This window comes from Danio rerio, chromosome 5, assembly GCF_049306965.1.
Source record: "Danio rerio strain Tuebingen ecotype United States chromosome 5, GRCz12tu, whole genome shotgun sequence".
Classification (NCBI taxonomy): Eukaryota; Metazoa; Chordata; class Actinopteri; order Cypriniformes; family Danionidae; genus Danio; species Danio rerio.
Genome location: NC_133180.1, coordinates 67935956 through 67953299, shown reverse-complemented (window position 1 = coordinate 67953299; position 17344 = coordinate 67935956). Strand labels below are relative to the sequence as shown.

General features: G+C 38.7%; 2 protein-coding genes across 6 annotated transcripts in view; both read right to left on the bottom strand.

Moving 5' to 3' along the window:
• Window positions 1-17344, bottom strand: part of lrwd1 (leucine-rich repeats and WD repeat domain containing 1) — a 779065-nt gene that overhangs the window by 196877 nt on the left and 564844 nt on the right. The gene's annotated exons all lie outside the window — the stretch shown is intronic.
• The window catches only part of akap10 (A kinase (PRKA) anchor protein 10), a 36107-nt gene that overhangs the window by 3219 nt on the left and 15544 nt on the right, over window positions 1-17344 (bottom strand). Inside the window, exons 4-14 of one of the 4 annotated variants that reach the window (XM_005165576.6) lie at window positions 16591-17148; window positions 12733-12831; window positions 11117-11201; window positions 9408-9531; window positions 8745-8881; window positions 4125-4269; window positions 3858-4028; window positions 3635-3750; window positions 1038-1120; window positions 659-711; window positions 33-128 (exon numbers count right to left, since the gene is read on the bottom strand). In XM_005165576.6, coding sequence (XP_005165633.1) covers window positions 33-128; window positions 659-711; window positions 1038-1120; window positions 3635-3750; window positions 3858-4028; window positions 4125-4269; window positions 8745-8881; window positions 9408-9531; window positions 11117-11201; window positions 12733-12831; window positions 16591-17148 — 1667 coding nt within the window. The remainder of the gene's footprint in view (window positions 1-32; window positions 129-658; window positions 712-1037; window positions 1121-3634; window positions 3751-3857; window positions 4029-4124; window positions 4270-8744; window positions 8882-9407; window positions 9532-11116; window positions 11202-12732; window positions 12832-16590; window positions 17149-17344) is intronic. The other 3 variants (XM_009301915.5, XM_005165577.6, XM_068221544.2) reach the window with 3 other exon arrangements.

Genomic DNA, 17344 nt, shown 5'->3' with positions numbered 1-17344 from the left:
TGAATGTGAGGACAAAACTAATAGAAATGTACTTTTGTTGCTTTTACTTCAGGACTTCCATGGTGTCCCTGCTGCATGACATCATTGACGATCATCTTTGCGATCTTCCACGCCATCTCTTCTTGTGCCTGAAACACAACAAATGTATATATATATATACCATGAACCATACTTAAATCATCTAAAATCCACCTATTTAAAATACATTAAAGGGGTCATGACTAGGCCCACACAGAATCTGCGCACACAGAATTCCGCAGATTTTCCGCAGATTTCTGGAGATTTTTACCCCATTATTTATTCTATTTATTTACTTGAGTAAAAGTGTAAATATGAATTTATTCAGTTTTTTTCAGTAATTTATTACTTTTTATTTAATATATTAAGGTTTTAGTTATGATACTCCGCTGGATACTCTCAAAATAATTCCGCAGAAATCAGCAGATTTTTAAAAAAATTCTCAGCAGAAATAGCAAAAATGGTCAGCAGATTCCGTCTGGCCCTGTTCATGACATGTGAAATCAAAATAACATCACAACTTTATTAACACTATAAGTGAACCTCAAAACACATATAAAAAAATAAATAAATCCACATCATGACCACTTATAAAATAATTATTGTATATGTAATTTGAAAGCAAAAGCCAGGAGCACACCTCATCTGAGTTTCCTTGAACCCATTTCTTCATTGCTAGAGAAAACATGGAACCTGTTAGGAAGAGAACAAAGCGAGAGTGTGAGCGAGCGGGACAGAGCTGCGAATCCTGCTTTTTTCACTGCTCTTCACAGCAATCACACACATCACCGGCTACTTATCGCCATGGCAACACCCTCTCCACTCTCAAACTGAAGACTACAAAAGCTCTTCAAGCACAAGTCACTCATAACCGAGAGCCAACTCACAGAATACACAACATGTGCAAGAGTGCGTGTGTGTCTGAGGGAAGAAAACATTCTTTAAGAGTCAGTGTGTGTGTGTATGTGTGTGTGTGTGTGTGTGTGTGTGTGTGTGTGTGTGTGTGTGTGGTGTCGTACCCTTGGACTTCTTCACGTCTGGTTCTGGCTCAGCCTCTCTGATGAACTGGCCCAGCTCATTCACCTTTCCAAAGGTCATTCTTCTGAGATAAAAGCAAGAAAGACTGAAGCTGGGTCTGAATGAATTGTTTTGTGTATAACATGATAAACATCAGCAAAAAGGATCATTCTTTAGAGAGGCTTTTACTTGTTCATGCCACAAATAAAAACTCAGAATTGTTATTAAGTTATCAGAAAGCATTATACTGTTAAAAACAAAAAAGAAACATACAATAATTGCATCTGCGTATGTATATATTGCTATGGGTGTGATATTGCATTTATACAACAGTTCAACGGCATATTCTTGTGAGTCTCAAAAACCCTTTTGTATGAGGAACTACTTTCTTCCACTACTCCTTTACATCTGCAGCTGACGTCAGAACAGCGGAAGCCGTTGCTACTTTGCCAACATCACTTCAGGGCTAGTGTTTGAAAGATTCTCTAGCGTAATGTCTAAATTGATGACAAAACAGGTAATTTTGCTCACATTTTAAAATTAGGGGAAAAAAGTAAAGCTGAACAACATGAAATACCATCAGTCTACAGAGATATCTCCCAGGATTTTTCTGTTGCATAAAGGGAGATCACAACATTACTATGGTATAAATGCAGCACTTCAACATACAAAACAGAGAGATCAACATAGAAAGTAATTTATATGTTTAATAATGATTTGATCAGCTGAAGTTTGAAATTACGCTTATTATGCGGTCTCTGTTGCCATCTTGTGGATGAACATCGTCAACTGTCTTTGCTAAAGGAACGCGCTGCCTCTCAAAATGATAAATATTTTAAAATAGGCACTATTCTTATAAATAAACTGCATGGTTGCAATCTAAACAACTACGTTCTCGTCTAAAAAAGCATCAAAAGTACATTATGTTGTGCAACAGCTGCAGTATTTGTCACTTTGACACTGTAGAGTGTCCTCTGCTTGTTGCTGTATGTGGGTGGAGTAATACAAGGGTGAAGGGTAAGGAGGCTGGACAAGTGCTGCTACTGGAAGAATATTGCACGGCTATCAGCCAATCAGATTCAAGAACCAGACAGAACTGTTGTATATATAAATTTATAAAATAGTTCTGTCTGGTTCTCGAATCTGACTGGCTGATAGCCGTACGATATTCTGCAATATCAGAACTTGTACAGCCTCTTCACTCTTGTGTTTTACTCCGCCCACACAAGTGGCAAGCAGGACCTAAAGTTATAATATTGCAGCTATTGGACAACGTAATATACTTTTGAGGCTTTTTTTATGTACTTTTAAAAGTTTTTATGTACTTTTAATGTACTTTTGAGGCTTATGTTTATATTGTACATATACATATATATATATATATATATATATATATATATATATATATATATACATACACACATATACATATATATATATATATATATATATATATATATATATATATATATATATATATATATATATATATATATATATATTTATTGGCAGCATGTAATTACTGTAACTGATGCTGTTGGGGAGGGGACAGGAAAGGGTAAAATAAAAGGAAGTAAAAATGTGTAAACTGAGCGTACTGATAAATTATTAAAGAAAATAAACAAATTTGAATAATAAAAAAAACAGTATTAAACTGGAAAAAACAACAACACTAAAATAACTTGTAAAAAATAAAAATGTAAAATAAGACCTTTTGAAAATATCTCAACTGTTGTTGTAATCTACACTCTAAAATAAAGGTACAAAAGCTGTCACAAGGGGTAAGCACCTTTTCAAGTGTGTCAAAGAGAACACTTTTGTACTTAAAGTGACTAATATATACACTTTAGAAACAATCATATAATTTTAGGATACCAATATGGACTTTTTAAATACAAACATGTACTTGGAACACAAACAGAGCTGAGATCAAGATCATAATGCATTTTGAAAGAGTAAATTAAACCAAACAAACAAAAACTCATAAATAAGTTAACAGAAACTGATAATTAACATATTTGTTTTCTTTCTCAATGATGCGCAAATGGTTCAGTGCATTAAAACATGATAAAATAATGACGAATCCTTACTATTACTCTTACTTACTGTATATTCTTATGATCCATCAACCTAGTGACTAGAAGTGTAGTATGAAAAAGATAACTGGAAAAGAATTGGACTACTCATTAATAACATTATACCTTGGGAAAATACCAGAAGTTATTCCAACTATTGACAAGTACCTAATTCAAATCCTATTGGTAAGTAGCAGAAAAGCCATAACTCAAAAATGGTTACAGGCTGACCCTCCAACACGGGCTCAATGGATAGGAGTTGTAAAGGAAATACACTATATGTAGAGATTCGCTTTTAAACTAAGATTTGATAAAAAAGTGTACCAAGTACTGAAAAAAATGGTCTGAATATGTCATTGTAAACAATTTGTGATAATGTATGTGAAACGTATCATGACTTGATTCTGTAACCCTTACAACAACCACTTTGTTCTGTTCTTTTTTTTCCCCTCATCTCTTAAAAAAAAAAAAAGAAAAAGAAAAAAGAAAAAAAAAAAGAAGTGTAGTATGAGTGTCAGACTCACCCAGCATATGGTCTCTGATAGAGAGACTCAGGGTCCAGACTGGCGATGTCCACAGTTATCGCCTCATCGAAGTTCTTCAAGATCTTGATTGCTGCTTTTTTAGTACCTTGCTGCAACTGAAAGCGTAAAAATGGAAACATCAGGAAAAAAAAAAAACATTTGTGCAAGCATATTGTCAATGAACCCTAATAAAAATGAGCAACATGGGCCTCTAGAGAATCACCTGGACGTGTGACCCTTCTGTAACGCTCGAGTTGCGCTCGCCTTCCTGGGTCCAGCCCTGGTTCGGAGTGTTGGCATTTCCTCCAATGAACTCATCCACCCGTACAGAGTTAATAAGGTCGCTTAAATACTTGTAGTAAAGGTTGCTTGACAGAAAGCCTGGCATGTAAACCTGAGGTTGAGAGAACATGAAACATTGACTAGGAAAGTCACAGGGCCAATCCCAATTAATTTTTTTTTGGTAAAGTATTATGACGACATAACTGACCTTCTCCATGGTGGTCCAGGCCTGTCTCAGTGGAGTGTTAAAGCAGTCTGGAAGAGGTCCGCCTTCTCGACAGATATTAGATTCAATCTCCATCCGTACAGAGTCACCAAAACCCAACGGATTTGTTGCTTGGAGTGAAAAATACCTAAACAGATCACACGATTTGTTGAGTCTATCGAGAGTAACAATTTTGAGCTTGGTACATCGTAAACAGTAAAAAGAGGTATGAGCAAAATTACAGTCTCACTAGACAAGGACATTCACTGAGTTGTTGTGAAGCCACTCCATTGATATTTTGGCAGTGTGCTTTGGGTCATTGTCCTGCTGGAAGATAAACTGTTGCCCCAATCTGAGGTCAAGAGCACTCTGAGGCAGGATTTCATTCAGGATGTCTCTGTACATTGCTGCATTCATCTTTCCCTCTATCCTGACTAGTCTTCCAGTTCCTGCTGCTGAAAAACATCCCCACAGCTTGATGCTGCAGCCACCATCCTTCACTATAGGGATGGTATTAGCCTGGTGATGAGCGGTGCCTGGTTTTCTTCAAGCATAACGCCTGGCATTCACTCCAAAGAGAATTTTAGTCCAATCAGACCAGAGAATTTAGTTTCTTGTGGTCTGAGAGTCTATCATATGCCTTTTGATAAATTCCAGGCAGGGAGTGGCTTCCGTCTGGCCACTCTACTATACAGGCCTGATTGGTGGATTGCTGCACAGATGGTTGTCCTTCTGTAAGTTTCTTCTCTCTCCACAGAAGAACATGGGAGCTCAGACAGAGTGACCATCGGGTTATTGATCACCTCCCTGACTAAGGCCCTTCTCCCCTGATTACTTAGCTTAGATGACTGGCCAGCTCTAGGGAGAGTCCTGGGGCCTCATGTATCAACGCTGCGTACGCACAAAAACTTTGCGTACGCCAGGTTTCACGCTCAGAATCGCTCACGTTTGGATTTACTAACAATGAACTGAACGTGGGAATGTGCGCAGCTCCATGGCAGCTTTATGGCTGGCGTACGCACATTTTTTGTGCGTGTCTGTTTTATTTCCATTGGCGACTCCTAGAGGCAGTTGTGTTAAATTCCTCTCTACAAAGTGTCTGAGCCTTGCAATGGCAGCTGTATGAGACGGGTTATTCTAGCAGGTATATAAGGTTTCCATACCATACAGTTGACCAGCTAAACATTAAAGCACAATTTGCAGCGGTCGCCTGTTTTCCCAATGTAATCTGAGCTATCTACTGCACGCACATTGCTATAAATACACTATCTGAAGATGAATTTGCATGCGTGAATCAGACACATTTCCATTCAATAAATGTGCAAATAAAATATGATGTACAAACTTATTAATGATTCCTACTTGTCTTTCTCGTGATAAATAGTTAGCAAAATCTAATATGTAGCGGGGGAAAAAAGAAGAAAGAGTTTATCAGACGCTGGATTCCAACCAAGTTCATGCTTGAACGTGTCAAAACATGCACACATGCGTCTTACAAGCGCGCCACTGAGACTGTTAAGGATACTGCAACAGTTTACACCTATGAATCACAATATTTCTTTTATAATTCACTCAGTGCGATGTTCAGACCCAACTGTGTTAACCGCATCAGCTTAACTCTCCCACTCTATTTTTTTTCTTTTGTTGTTAATTCCGGAGAACAAACTTGCAAATAACACCGCTTTTCTCCGGTCTACCTCCGAAAGCAGCACCTCCAATTCACACTGTTCAAAGTTTCTATTTTTGCCTGCTTTTGCCGTTGCTTTTTCGTTGGGTTTTTCCAAAGTAGAGTCATTAGCATATTCATACGGGGGAGGAGGCAGGGAGGGGTTTCGTGCTCGTGCATGTTACGCTCAGTTTCACGTTCATTCAGATGTACAAAAGAATATGCGTGAGACTCGGCGTACGCAGTGTTTCATACATCTGAATTTTTTTCTGCGTACGCACATTTACAGCTTTGTGCGTACGCAATGTTTTAGTATGATTTCCACATAAGTCTTCGTACATGAGGCCCCTGGTGTTTAAAAACATCTTCCACTTATGGATGATGGAGGCCACTGTGCTCATTGGAATTTTCAGAGCAGCAGAAATCTTTCTGTAACCTTCCCCAGCCTTGAGACAATCCTGTCTCGGAGGTCTACTGACAAATCCTTTCTCTTCATGGATGGTTTGTGCTTTGACATGCAATGTCAACCCTGGGAGCTTATATAGACAGGTGTATGCCTTTTCAAATCATGTCCAATCAACTGAATTGACCACAGGTGAACTCCAATTAAGCTGCTGAAACATCTCAAGAATGATCAGTGGAGACAGAATATACCAGAGCTCAATTTAGAGCAGGGATCACCAAACTTGTTCCTGAAGGGCCGGTGCCCTACAGATTTTAGCTCCAACTCTAATCAAACACACCTGAACAAGCTAATCAGGAGCTGCGTCCCAAATCGCATACTTATGCACTATTCTACGCCATTTTGTAGTATAAATAGTGTAAGTAGTGCGTTCACACTGAAAACACTAAAAATAATGAGAGCACTTGAATTACCCGGATGATGCACTCATTCAGCCGCTAAAATGAAGTGTGGTATGATGGACACTTCACGCACTCAACGACCGCAGGTTTGCTTACGTAGCGGAAGGGGCGGAGCTATCGGACGCACATGTTGAATAACTTTATTTAATTTGGATGGTGAAAGCAAAATTCTTTTACGAGAGTGATTATAGCGCCTCCCGATGGTGAATGCGGCAATACTCACGGCAGGTTTTACTTGATAGTTTGGTCATTTATTTCAATGATTTGGCAACCGTCAAACGTCATCAGGGAAACGGTTTGAATTTCCGCTTAGTAAAAAAACATTAGTGTGCCATTTGGGACAACACTACATACATATACTTTCCTGTTGAGTGTGTAAGTGCATAAGTACATAGTGCATGAGTGCATAGTGTATAGTGTGCCATTTGGGATGCAGCTAAGGTCTTACTAGGTATACTTGAAACATCCAGGCAGGTGTGTTGAGGCAAGTTGGAGCTAAACCCAGCAGGGACACCGGCCCTCCAGGACCGAGATTGGTGACCCCTGATTTAGAGCTTCACGGCAAAGACTGTGAATACTGATTTACATGTGATCTTTCAGGGATTTTTATTTTTGATAAATTTGCAACAATTGCAAAAAATCTTTTCACATTGTCATTAAAGGCTGATTTATACTTCCGCGTCAAACGCCGGTGTATGCTACGGCGCTGGCGCATAGCCCATCGCCGTGGCCATCAGCGTCGCTGACTTACACCCCTCAAAAAATGTAACTACACGTCGCAACAACGCGTAGCGTAAGCTCTGTGATAGGTCTGCTTGGTAGCGCTGACGAGTCTGGGCGGGACCGAGAGCCGCGCGAATGGCGCGAGCGATTGTTTAACTTACAAGTGTGGAGTCCCGTGAAGGAGCTCCTGATGGAAAGTTTTGTTTTGTGTTTACCTCATAGTTAAAGTTGTTGCACGTCCGCCGGTTCCTGCATCAAAATGAGCGAGTTTGAGCCACTTGTTCATCCCGGAAGTGTTCAGAAAAGCAAAACAGCAGCGAAGAAACTCGACACAGAGGAAGATTTAAACCTCACTGCCAACTACCGTTTCGTAAGTGTTAATGTAGACCAACAGAAACAGCGTGCATTGCGTTGCATGCGCCGTGGGTTACGCCGGTCACTTGACGCAGAAGTATAAATCAGGCTTAAGGGGTATTGTGTGTAGAATTGAGAAAATAAGTTAATTTAATGAATTTTGGAATAAGGCTGTAACATAAAAATGTGAAAAAGTGAAGCGCTATGAATACTTTATGGATGCACTGTACTGTACCTAATCTAATCTTTATTTTTGTTTTTCTATTGGATTCAAGTCAGGTGATTGGCTGGGCCATTCTACTATTTTATTTTCTTTCTTTGAAACACTGAAACAAAATTATACAGTGTTACTGTTTTACTGTAAGTCTTAATACAGCTTTGCAATGGATTAGTAACATTTTAGGAAAATACCATCTGAATGATTGACAACAGGCGATATGGTGGAGCAGTGGATTACGCTGTCACCTCACAGCAAGAAGGTGGTTCGAGCCTCAGCCAGGTCAGTTGGCATTTCTGTGTGGAGTTTGCATGTTCTCCCCGTGTTCACGTGAGTTTCCTCCGGGTGCTCCGGTTTCCCCCACAAGCCCAAAAACATGTGAACGGGTGAATTGGGTATGCTAAAATTGACTGTAGTGTATGCATGTGAATGAGTGTGTATGGATGTTTCCCAGTGATGAGTTGCAGCTGGGAGGGCATCCGCAGCGTAAATCATTTGCTGAATAAGTTGTCGGTTCATTCCGCTCATGACCGCAAAAAGACAATAATTTCTAGACGATCAGACAAATTTAAATCAACTACCAACAAAATTAACTTTTCTAAAATGGAAAAATGCTTTTATTTTACTTCATTATTATTAAATAGTTGCACAAAAAAGAGAAGTTATCCAAAGTTTTTCTCTTTTTCATAGTACCATCATTTAACATAACAATTAAAAACTCAATTTATGTATGACTTTCCAATTTGACGACCATCCCTAATAGTAGGCTAAATTGAACTGAAGTTCAAAACGTACGTACTTGTCATAGAGGATCATTGCATCATTCTGGGCTTCCTGTCCATCATACTGGCCTTTTTTGGCAGCCAACTGATCTTGAAAATTTTCTGCAGCCAGCCAGAACTGCAGCACGTTCATCGCATCCTCCTTTTCCATGTACTGCATTGGAACGCACGCACACACGCACACGCGCACACGCACACACGCACACACGCACACACGCACACACGCACACACGCACACACACACACACACACACACACACACACACACACACACACACACACACACACACACTTTGAATTAGGTTTCAATCCCACTTTATAATCCCTTGCCACTTCAAATGCACTTGGATCAGAAATCCATCAATTTATACGCACACTTGCACTTTTGGTACAGTTAGAAACAGGTTTTGGGCAGACTGTCGAGCTCAGCATATTTCCTGTGCTTAGACAGCTCCATGCATAAATTTAACTTCAAACGGGACACATAATATCAGGACACATAAAACACTTAAAATCCAATTTTGAAGCACGTTTAAAAAGTAAAGCACGTCATATATTATGCAACATCTATACATATATAATTTAAAATGCATCTAAAAAGGATATCTTCACATATATTTCAGTTAACTACAAGTTAACCATATTTAAAGTTGCATTCATTCCTTTAAGAGTGTCCTCACCTCAGAGAAGTAGAAGAGGGCTGATTCGCAAAAGAGGATGTCCGCCAGGAACACCGAACCGCTGGTCAGCACCTCGATCTGGTACTTACAGAAATAATGGCTGCGCAAAAACTCAGTAAAGTGCCTGCGAAAGGGATGCCAGACATTTTTAAGTGCAGGAAGAAAAGAAGCTGGATAAGCCAATTTCTGTTAAATGTCTTAATGTCAATTAAATGAGTAATAATTTTTTTAAAAGCCATAAAAATAAAAATGTATTATCTTAATGCAATAAGATAAAACTATTCAAGATATTTCACCCACCCCGACTTAAAATAAATAGAAAACATTACTTTATATTATCAATATTTTACTTTTTATAATGAACTTATTACAGCAAACAAACAATCCCATTTATAACAGAATGGAGGTACACTAGTCAAGCTGCACCCATTTTTTGCCTTGAATTGCTCACCAATGTCTTATGCATTGTCCTCTATCAGTCTATCAGTAAAATCTGATTCAATTACATCATTTAATTTAAACATTTATTTCCAGTAGCTCAGGAGTAAAACAAACAAAAAAAGTTACTTTAAATTATAAATTACGATCTCTTATAAAGGCATACACCCCAACTAGTGGTTTAACGGACCACCAATCTCACAGGTTCGGATCACATGGTGGTTTTTTGTCACTTTTTGGATCAGCCAAAAAGGGGGGGAGACAAATGTAATTTACTTTTCATTTACTACAAAAACAGTACTGCAAGACACTTTTGGTTTTAACAAACAGAACTTAGAACCTGTAATTTAATTGAAAATAAAATGAAGAAATAATCAGCTGAATAAAAATAAATAGTAAAATATTCAGTGTACTGTGAGAAATTCACTGTTAAAAGTGTTGCTGATCATGTTAATTGTAGAAGAAACATTATGTACAAATTTGTACAACTCATATTTATTTTTAGTCTAATTTTCAGCAAATGATTTTGCTACTCATAAAAATTCCTTTTTCATTGCTAGATCATTTTTGTACAATTATTCAGTGGCATATTTTTTGATGGCCACCTATTGGTAAAATATTGTAATTGCTGCCATTGTAATTGCATACATTTTTGAGCATTATGAAGATAAAATAAACATGCAAATCACCATCATTTATGATTTGTTGCGTGGGTGTTAAGATCTCAATCTTTTAATGATTAATCGTGCAGCTTACACTGAATGCATTAACGCATGCTAAACAAGTAGTAACAGAAATCACCTTTAATAACCTAAGAAACCAACCACACCCGGAATAACCTATCACAACTTTTTCCGTCATGAATTTATTTAACAATAAAGCCTAAATGCTATCATACATGTAATTTAAATGACGTGAGTGGTGATCTCTCTGTGATTGTTTGAAATTTAGGATTAATCTACAAGTAAAAATATGTATTAATCTGCGGGTCTCGTGTGTTCCGAACCATGCGTTGTAATCCATACGAATCACGGATTGACCGTGATCAATTACATCCCTAGCCGCAACCTTCCCGATCCTTCTCATATGAGGTGGTGAGCCAAATCACGAATACTATGGTCCAACTTTGGCCCGCGGGCCCAAGTTTGGACATCTGAGATAGACGGAGTATATTCAAAGCTAATTTTCAGCAAACTGTATGCAAAGAGCGATAAACCCACACAAAAATGACAGCAACATTTGTGAACGATATTGTGACTAAAATTACTTACTGTTGGTCAATGATGGAGAACACAACAGATTGTGCAATGACGAAGCAGTTTGGGTCCACCTGGCCGTCCTCCCCACAGATTTTTGCTAACACAAGGAAAAAAAGTGTCTAAAATATGCTTAAAACTCTAAACATGTTTAAAGTCTGCATGAACCAGAAGTTGCTAAGACTTTTAGTTCAGTATGCTGATGTACTTCCAACTGAAACTGAATATTGAGTAGGGGGCGTGGTTTTCTCATCATTCTCTCATAGCAAACTAACGGTAGGGATGGCTGACGTGAAACTGATGTTTCGACACAGTGTCGAGATCCCGAAGCGCAAGTGTTTCGAAACACTGCACCGAAGCATGATCCGAAGCACCCAGGTCACGTGAATAAAAAAGTGTTTCGAAACACCTAGTCACGTGACTAAAGCGATTCAAAGCATCGATCAGCTTAGAAGCGTTTCGAGACCTGACAGGTCTGCATTTGGCTGCCAAGGTCAAGAAAAAAACTCTGTCTCTTATGGCCTAAAGGACTATTTTAATCATGTTTCTGTTTTGTGTAGCCTAAATAGGATACAGCTGCAGTTACGCCATCAATTTAGGATCATTTTTGTAACACTGTAAAACGATAATAAATATTTTTACAGTATGGTTGGGTTCAGGGTTTGGGTAGACATTAATAAAATACCATAAATGGGAAATTTAACGAATAATATAAATAATTCATGATAACTTCAGGCCACTGTTTCTGATCTAGCAACAACCCTGTTTTAAGACCAAAACACGACATATTTATTCACAAATTGTTTATTCGGATATCAGACCAATGTTGAAACAAAACGATACAAGAGCAAAGCATTATCAACTGGTATTAAAGCATTTCAAAACAACTGATTCAGGCTGGCTTCGAACCTACTATCCCCGCATTGTAGTCTGACACCTAATCCACTGTACTAAATTTCTTGAAGGACCAAGTATACAAAGTGGGGTTTAATGCCTCAATTTGTTCAACTGTTCTTTGCTGAAGCTGTTTCAGTGCAATACATAAAAAAAGACCACTAGATGTCACTGTAGAGTGGAGTTTCAAAACGTTTCGAAGCTTCGACACATTTGCTTCGACTGTTTCAGTGTTTCACGAAGCCTCGCTTTACCCACCACCAACTAACGGTAAGACTTGTGGGGTTAAAAATATTGTGGCTGAAGCCATCAAACTGACGTCAACAGAAAAAAAAAATCGCCACTCCAAATACAGAAGCAAATGGTCAGACTTCAAATATCATCAAAAAAATAATTATTCAGTGGATTAACTTATCCAGATTAATTATTCACCTAAAGAATAACAGTGTGCATCAGCAAAATAAACATTGTAAATTTGGATTGTACACAGATTTGAAGTGCTCACATGCTAAAGAGCTTATTCCAGCCAATTGAAGATATGCCACAAGAATTTGTTACTAATTAAAATAAGGTCTTCAAAGACAGCAAGCTTCCAGCGGATGAATCTATAAAACCAAACCCCCATTTTCTAATCACCCAGTATCTCCTACAAACATAAGTATCTTGTCCAAACACAGAGAAGCACTCAATCAGCAGCCATTAAACACTGAGGTCACTGAGATAAGAAGTTCTCTTACCCACAATGTCGTTGCGTATCTGTTCGGTGATGGGAATTGGTCTAGCAGCATCAGGAGATATGTACTTAGTGAAAATGTTAACGGCATCTCTCTCTATACCTACAAAACAATGATAAAAAACAATAATTGGAAAAAATGCATATATAAAGTCAATGAAATCGGATGCAGAAGAAAAAAAGTTGAAGGACATTTCACACTCTTCTCACAGCAAACATCCTCTTCACAGACTTTTAATTCACATTTCAGTTACAGCTATTCATCAAAGCGCCGTGTGTGCTTAAGTGTCACTATTAATCAAACAAATGACTCGGACACTTCGAGCAAAGGCCCAGGGACAAATCTAATGTCTACAGCTTGTTAAACATTAATATCAAACTCAAATACAGGATGGACATATTTCACCATGAAGACCATGTCAGAGTGCTTGTCAGAGACTTACTTTTTATATTAGACAGTATTATATATGTTCATGTATGTATTGAATTTCAGCATTGTGCATATATGCACGCAGCACACACATACACACAAATATTTGTGCATTGAAAGCTTCCAAAGCACAAAACTGTTCAAATTAATTTATAGTGGAACAAGGTTTTTAAAAGGAACACCTAATGGAAATAGGCTCATTTTACAAGTTGATCTTTGGGTCGAGCATTTAGCATAGGGTCGAGACTATTAGCATAGGATTTTGTTAATTTTCCTATTTAAAGCGTGTCTCTTCATAGGGTTTCTTTACAGCATCGATAATTTAGTTAAAATATAATCAGTTAAATAAACGCTAGCATTTATGTACTTGTACAAGTGTAAAACGAAATGCCGTTTAAATGCAAGCGTCGTCAGGAGCAATAGATGAGGTAAAACTGTGGTAAAATAAATGTTTATATTTTAATAAACGTATATAAACAATAAAAATATGCTTCCTTTGTTTTCATTCTCCTGCTCGTGTACGTGCTAGTGACCAATAGCATTCAACTGCACATCTAGCTCCGCTTTTTGGTACCCTTTTGTTATGCTAGGTACCATTTCAAAAGGGTACCCAAAGAGTAGTACGGTACGGTTCACTTTTTGGTATTTTTTCACAGTGGAAAGGGTCATAAAAGCGTACCGAACCGTACCGTACCACTCAGTGAAAACGGGCCTTAAGAGGTATCAATAATCCTGGACCAGATCGAATCCTGAGTGGATGCTATGGGGGTCATGGAGAAGAGGAGAGCATGGGACTATCCTAAAAGACCCGGTGACAAACGAGTCTACGCATTCATCCCTTGGGTCAGTCTAAACACCTGCAGCTTCTCCATGATGGACGTCCAACGTTCTCCAGCCTCCGGCGCCTAGACTGCAGCTCTGCACAAGAAGTTTGGCCAGATAAAAAAATAGTCTTGCCCAACTGAGCCTGGTTTCTCTCTAGGTTTTTTCCTTCACTTTCGTCAATTGGTAAAGTTTTGTTCCTCGCCCCTGGCTTGCATGGTTTGGGACCTATGAAGCTGTGCATTGATGGATTTGCTCTTCAGTGTTTGGACTTGAACTGAACTTCAACTCTAAAAAACTGGACTGACACGCTTTCAATTTACTAGAACTTTCATGTTAAGCTGCTTTGATACAATTTACATTGTAAAAGCGCTATAGAAATAAACATAAATTAAATTTAATAAAAAAATTTCATGGGTACTGACAAAACTATAGAACAATGTTACATTTTTATTTACTGAAATGTTGTCTAAATAATATCACATCAGAGGCTATTTCAGGGCAAATACAGATGGAACGACTGCTGATCAGCCATTAGAAGCAAGACTGATGTTAACAGTGTTTGAGTTTAATGGGGGTCTATGAGATGAGGAATCTCATCAGAGCATGTTTTAAATGTTGAAGCACTTTTCATAAAATCCATCTGAGGTGCTCTGAAAACCTAGCACCAGCCTTATAAAACGCAGTGAAGTGGACAAAGACTTGTTCCCTTTTAAGACAGCGAAGGCTCTCGGCAGAGAAGCCATGGGCTGATAGGATCTGACTCTCCTTCTAAGCTGATTTGATGTCTTTCGGCTCAACTGGCTTTTTCCATTCACTGCTTTTACAGCCTGGAGCTTCTTTGTATTAGCCATTAATGAACACTCAACTCCTGACTTCTGCTCATTTTGCACCACTGCCAAGATGCTAAATGGGATCATTTACCAAGCCTGCGCTATAAAACCAATGCCGTATGGATATTAAAAGTCATCGTCCGATACAAAAGGAATATGTTGTAATGGTAAAAGGCCACTAAGCATGGAAAAACCCATTGGAGTTAAGTACAGAATTACAGATATTAGGGTTTCTCTGTTGAAAGTGATGATTAAAATGCAGGCTAGGGGAAAATTACTAATGTGCTGCAAACTGTAAAGCTTAAATACTGTGTTTTTATATTCAGCTAAGACGTTATTTAAATGTCAGAGTTATCAAACTGCATTTTTTACGTAATTTAAAAAAATATTTGTTTACTTACCACTAGGAAAACTCCTACCTGTCAACCCTCCCGTTTTTCCCGGGATTCTCCCGTATTTTACTGTTCTATCCAGCTATCATCCAGTAAAGGTATTTTCCCGTATTTATCCCATATTTTCGGTCTTTCTCTAAACAGCTGAGCCTCCCTATACGCAACCCATACCGCCGAACCACCAGGGGTTGCCCCATGCTTTAAAACGTGAGTCTTCTGTGCTTTCGCTTTGTTTAGGAATGAAAACACTTTTAAATAAATACTAAAAATGGCGCGATTCCATTTCCTTTTGATTGGAGGTGCCGTCGCCAATCCTATACAATCCTCAAAACAGTCATATAATGGTGCATGACTGTCAGCTGACGTGCTCCATAGTGATAAACAGATGCTGTTTCCCAAACAGATTCTGTACATGCGATTTGAAGCGGAGAGAAAAAAGTCTGGCTTTTGGGTGCGTGTTTAAACAGACATACACACATAATTAATAATAATAATAACATATAAGGATGTCGATCTTGGCCTTAAATAAGCATAAAATGTAGGGAAAGCAGGCGAATGCTTTCATTATAACGTTAGATGTGTGCATTTTTAAAGTGACACCTGTTATTCAATGTAATAAAAAAAAACTTAATAAATGAGAGATTCCTTCGTTGTTCTTTAATCAGAATGTATAAGTTATACAGTGGAGAAATGGCTAATGAGATTTAATAGTTTGACTCTATGTCATTATAATAGCTATTAATTTTAATAAGCTGAACTGTTTGCTAATGTATTTGCTGCTAATCTATATATTTATTTCTCTTTTGTTAATAATTTTAAAACATATTACATGACTATTTAACTGTTTATTTACAATGAAACATTGAACATATGAATGAACATATTTAGTAATTTGGGGATTTTATTTGGGGGGGGGGGGGGGGGGTTGTTGGGGAAATCCCTTATTATGGTGGGCATATCCCTTATTTTCACATCCCAATGTTGACAGGTATGCTGATCATAGATATATGTATATATGTGAATATACGACAGGCTCTCAATGGCCAGTCCTCCACATTCATTTCAAAGGAGCCCTACCCTGTACTAAAATGGCTGTTCTATTGACGCATTTCTAGCGTACGTGACATCTAATGTAAATATCTGTGGGTGGAAGTGATAAACTCCAAGTTTTAGATGATTATATCAGGTTTATGTTTTCTAAACACAGATTTTGTCACTGTTTTGAAACGCACTAGCATATAAATTTCCCCAGAACTAACAGACCTAAAATGTTTCATTTTAATTTCACGAGATCTTAAAATACAATATTAAAGCACAGAATATATATATCGCGCAGCAACCATCCTCAGTGGAAAGTTAATGAGGTTGTCAAAAATGATACTCACTCTTCATAAGTTTGTCGGAGAGCTCACGAAGGCCTTTGACTGGTGTGCCCGTCCTGGACGAGGTCTGTCTGGTGGGTGTTTCTGATCGGAGCGCAGGCTGCAATTGAAGAGTCCCGGGCTGAGCCGTCCCATCAAAGCTAACAGAGTCTCTGTGGCTCATCAGAGCCCCACTGTGAGAGTTAGTGTCCTGGGGACTGGGGGTGTGTGGTCTGGAGGACGTCCTAGAGGAGAAAGCATCCTCTTCATCTCCCTCATCCAGATTTAAAGGTCTGCTGGAGTGGTTTGGGGAGTCAGGCGAGTCTGGTGATCCCAGGGCAGCTGCGGGCTCAGCCAAGGTGCTGTGTTTGACTGAGTTGAGGCTGTGCGCCCTAACCCGCGACCAGCTGGTGGAGCGAAAGCTTTCGGCCTCGAGCCAGAAGCGGACCAGGTGCTCGGCTGAGCGCGTCTCCATGAACTGAATGAAATAGGGCAGGGCCACATTGTCCCGCAAGATCTGGTCTACAGTTTTGGAAAGCCGAGATCGAGTCTCTTGAATCTGATAGTTGACACTTGAGCGACCTGAAAAAAAAGGACACATTTTAAAACCGGTGCTTAAGACTTATTCATCAATTCAGAGATAACAAACTTGAAGGGCTTTTCTACTGCATGACATGGTCCGGTTTGGTAGGATTCCCACTATGTTACTATGTAACTAGTATTTAACTTGGTGCTTTGTTAGTACCACCGTAGGTGTGGTTTTAAGCGAGCCGTACCA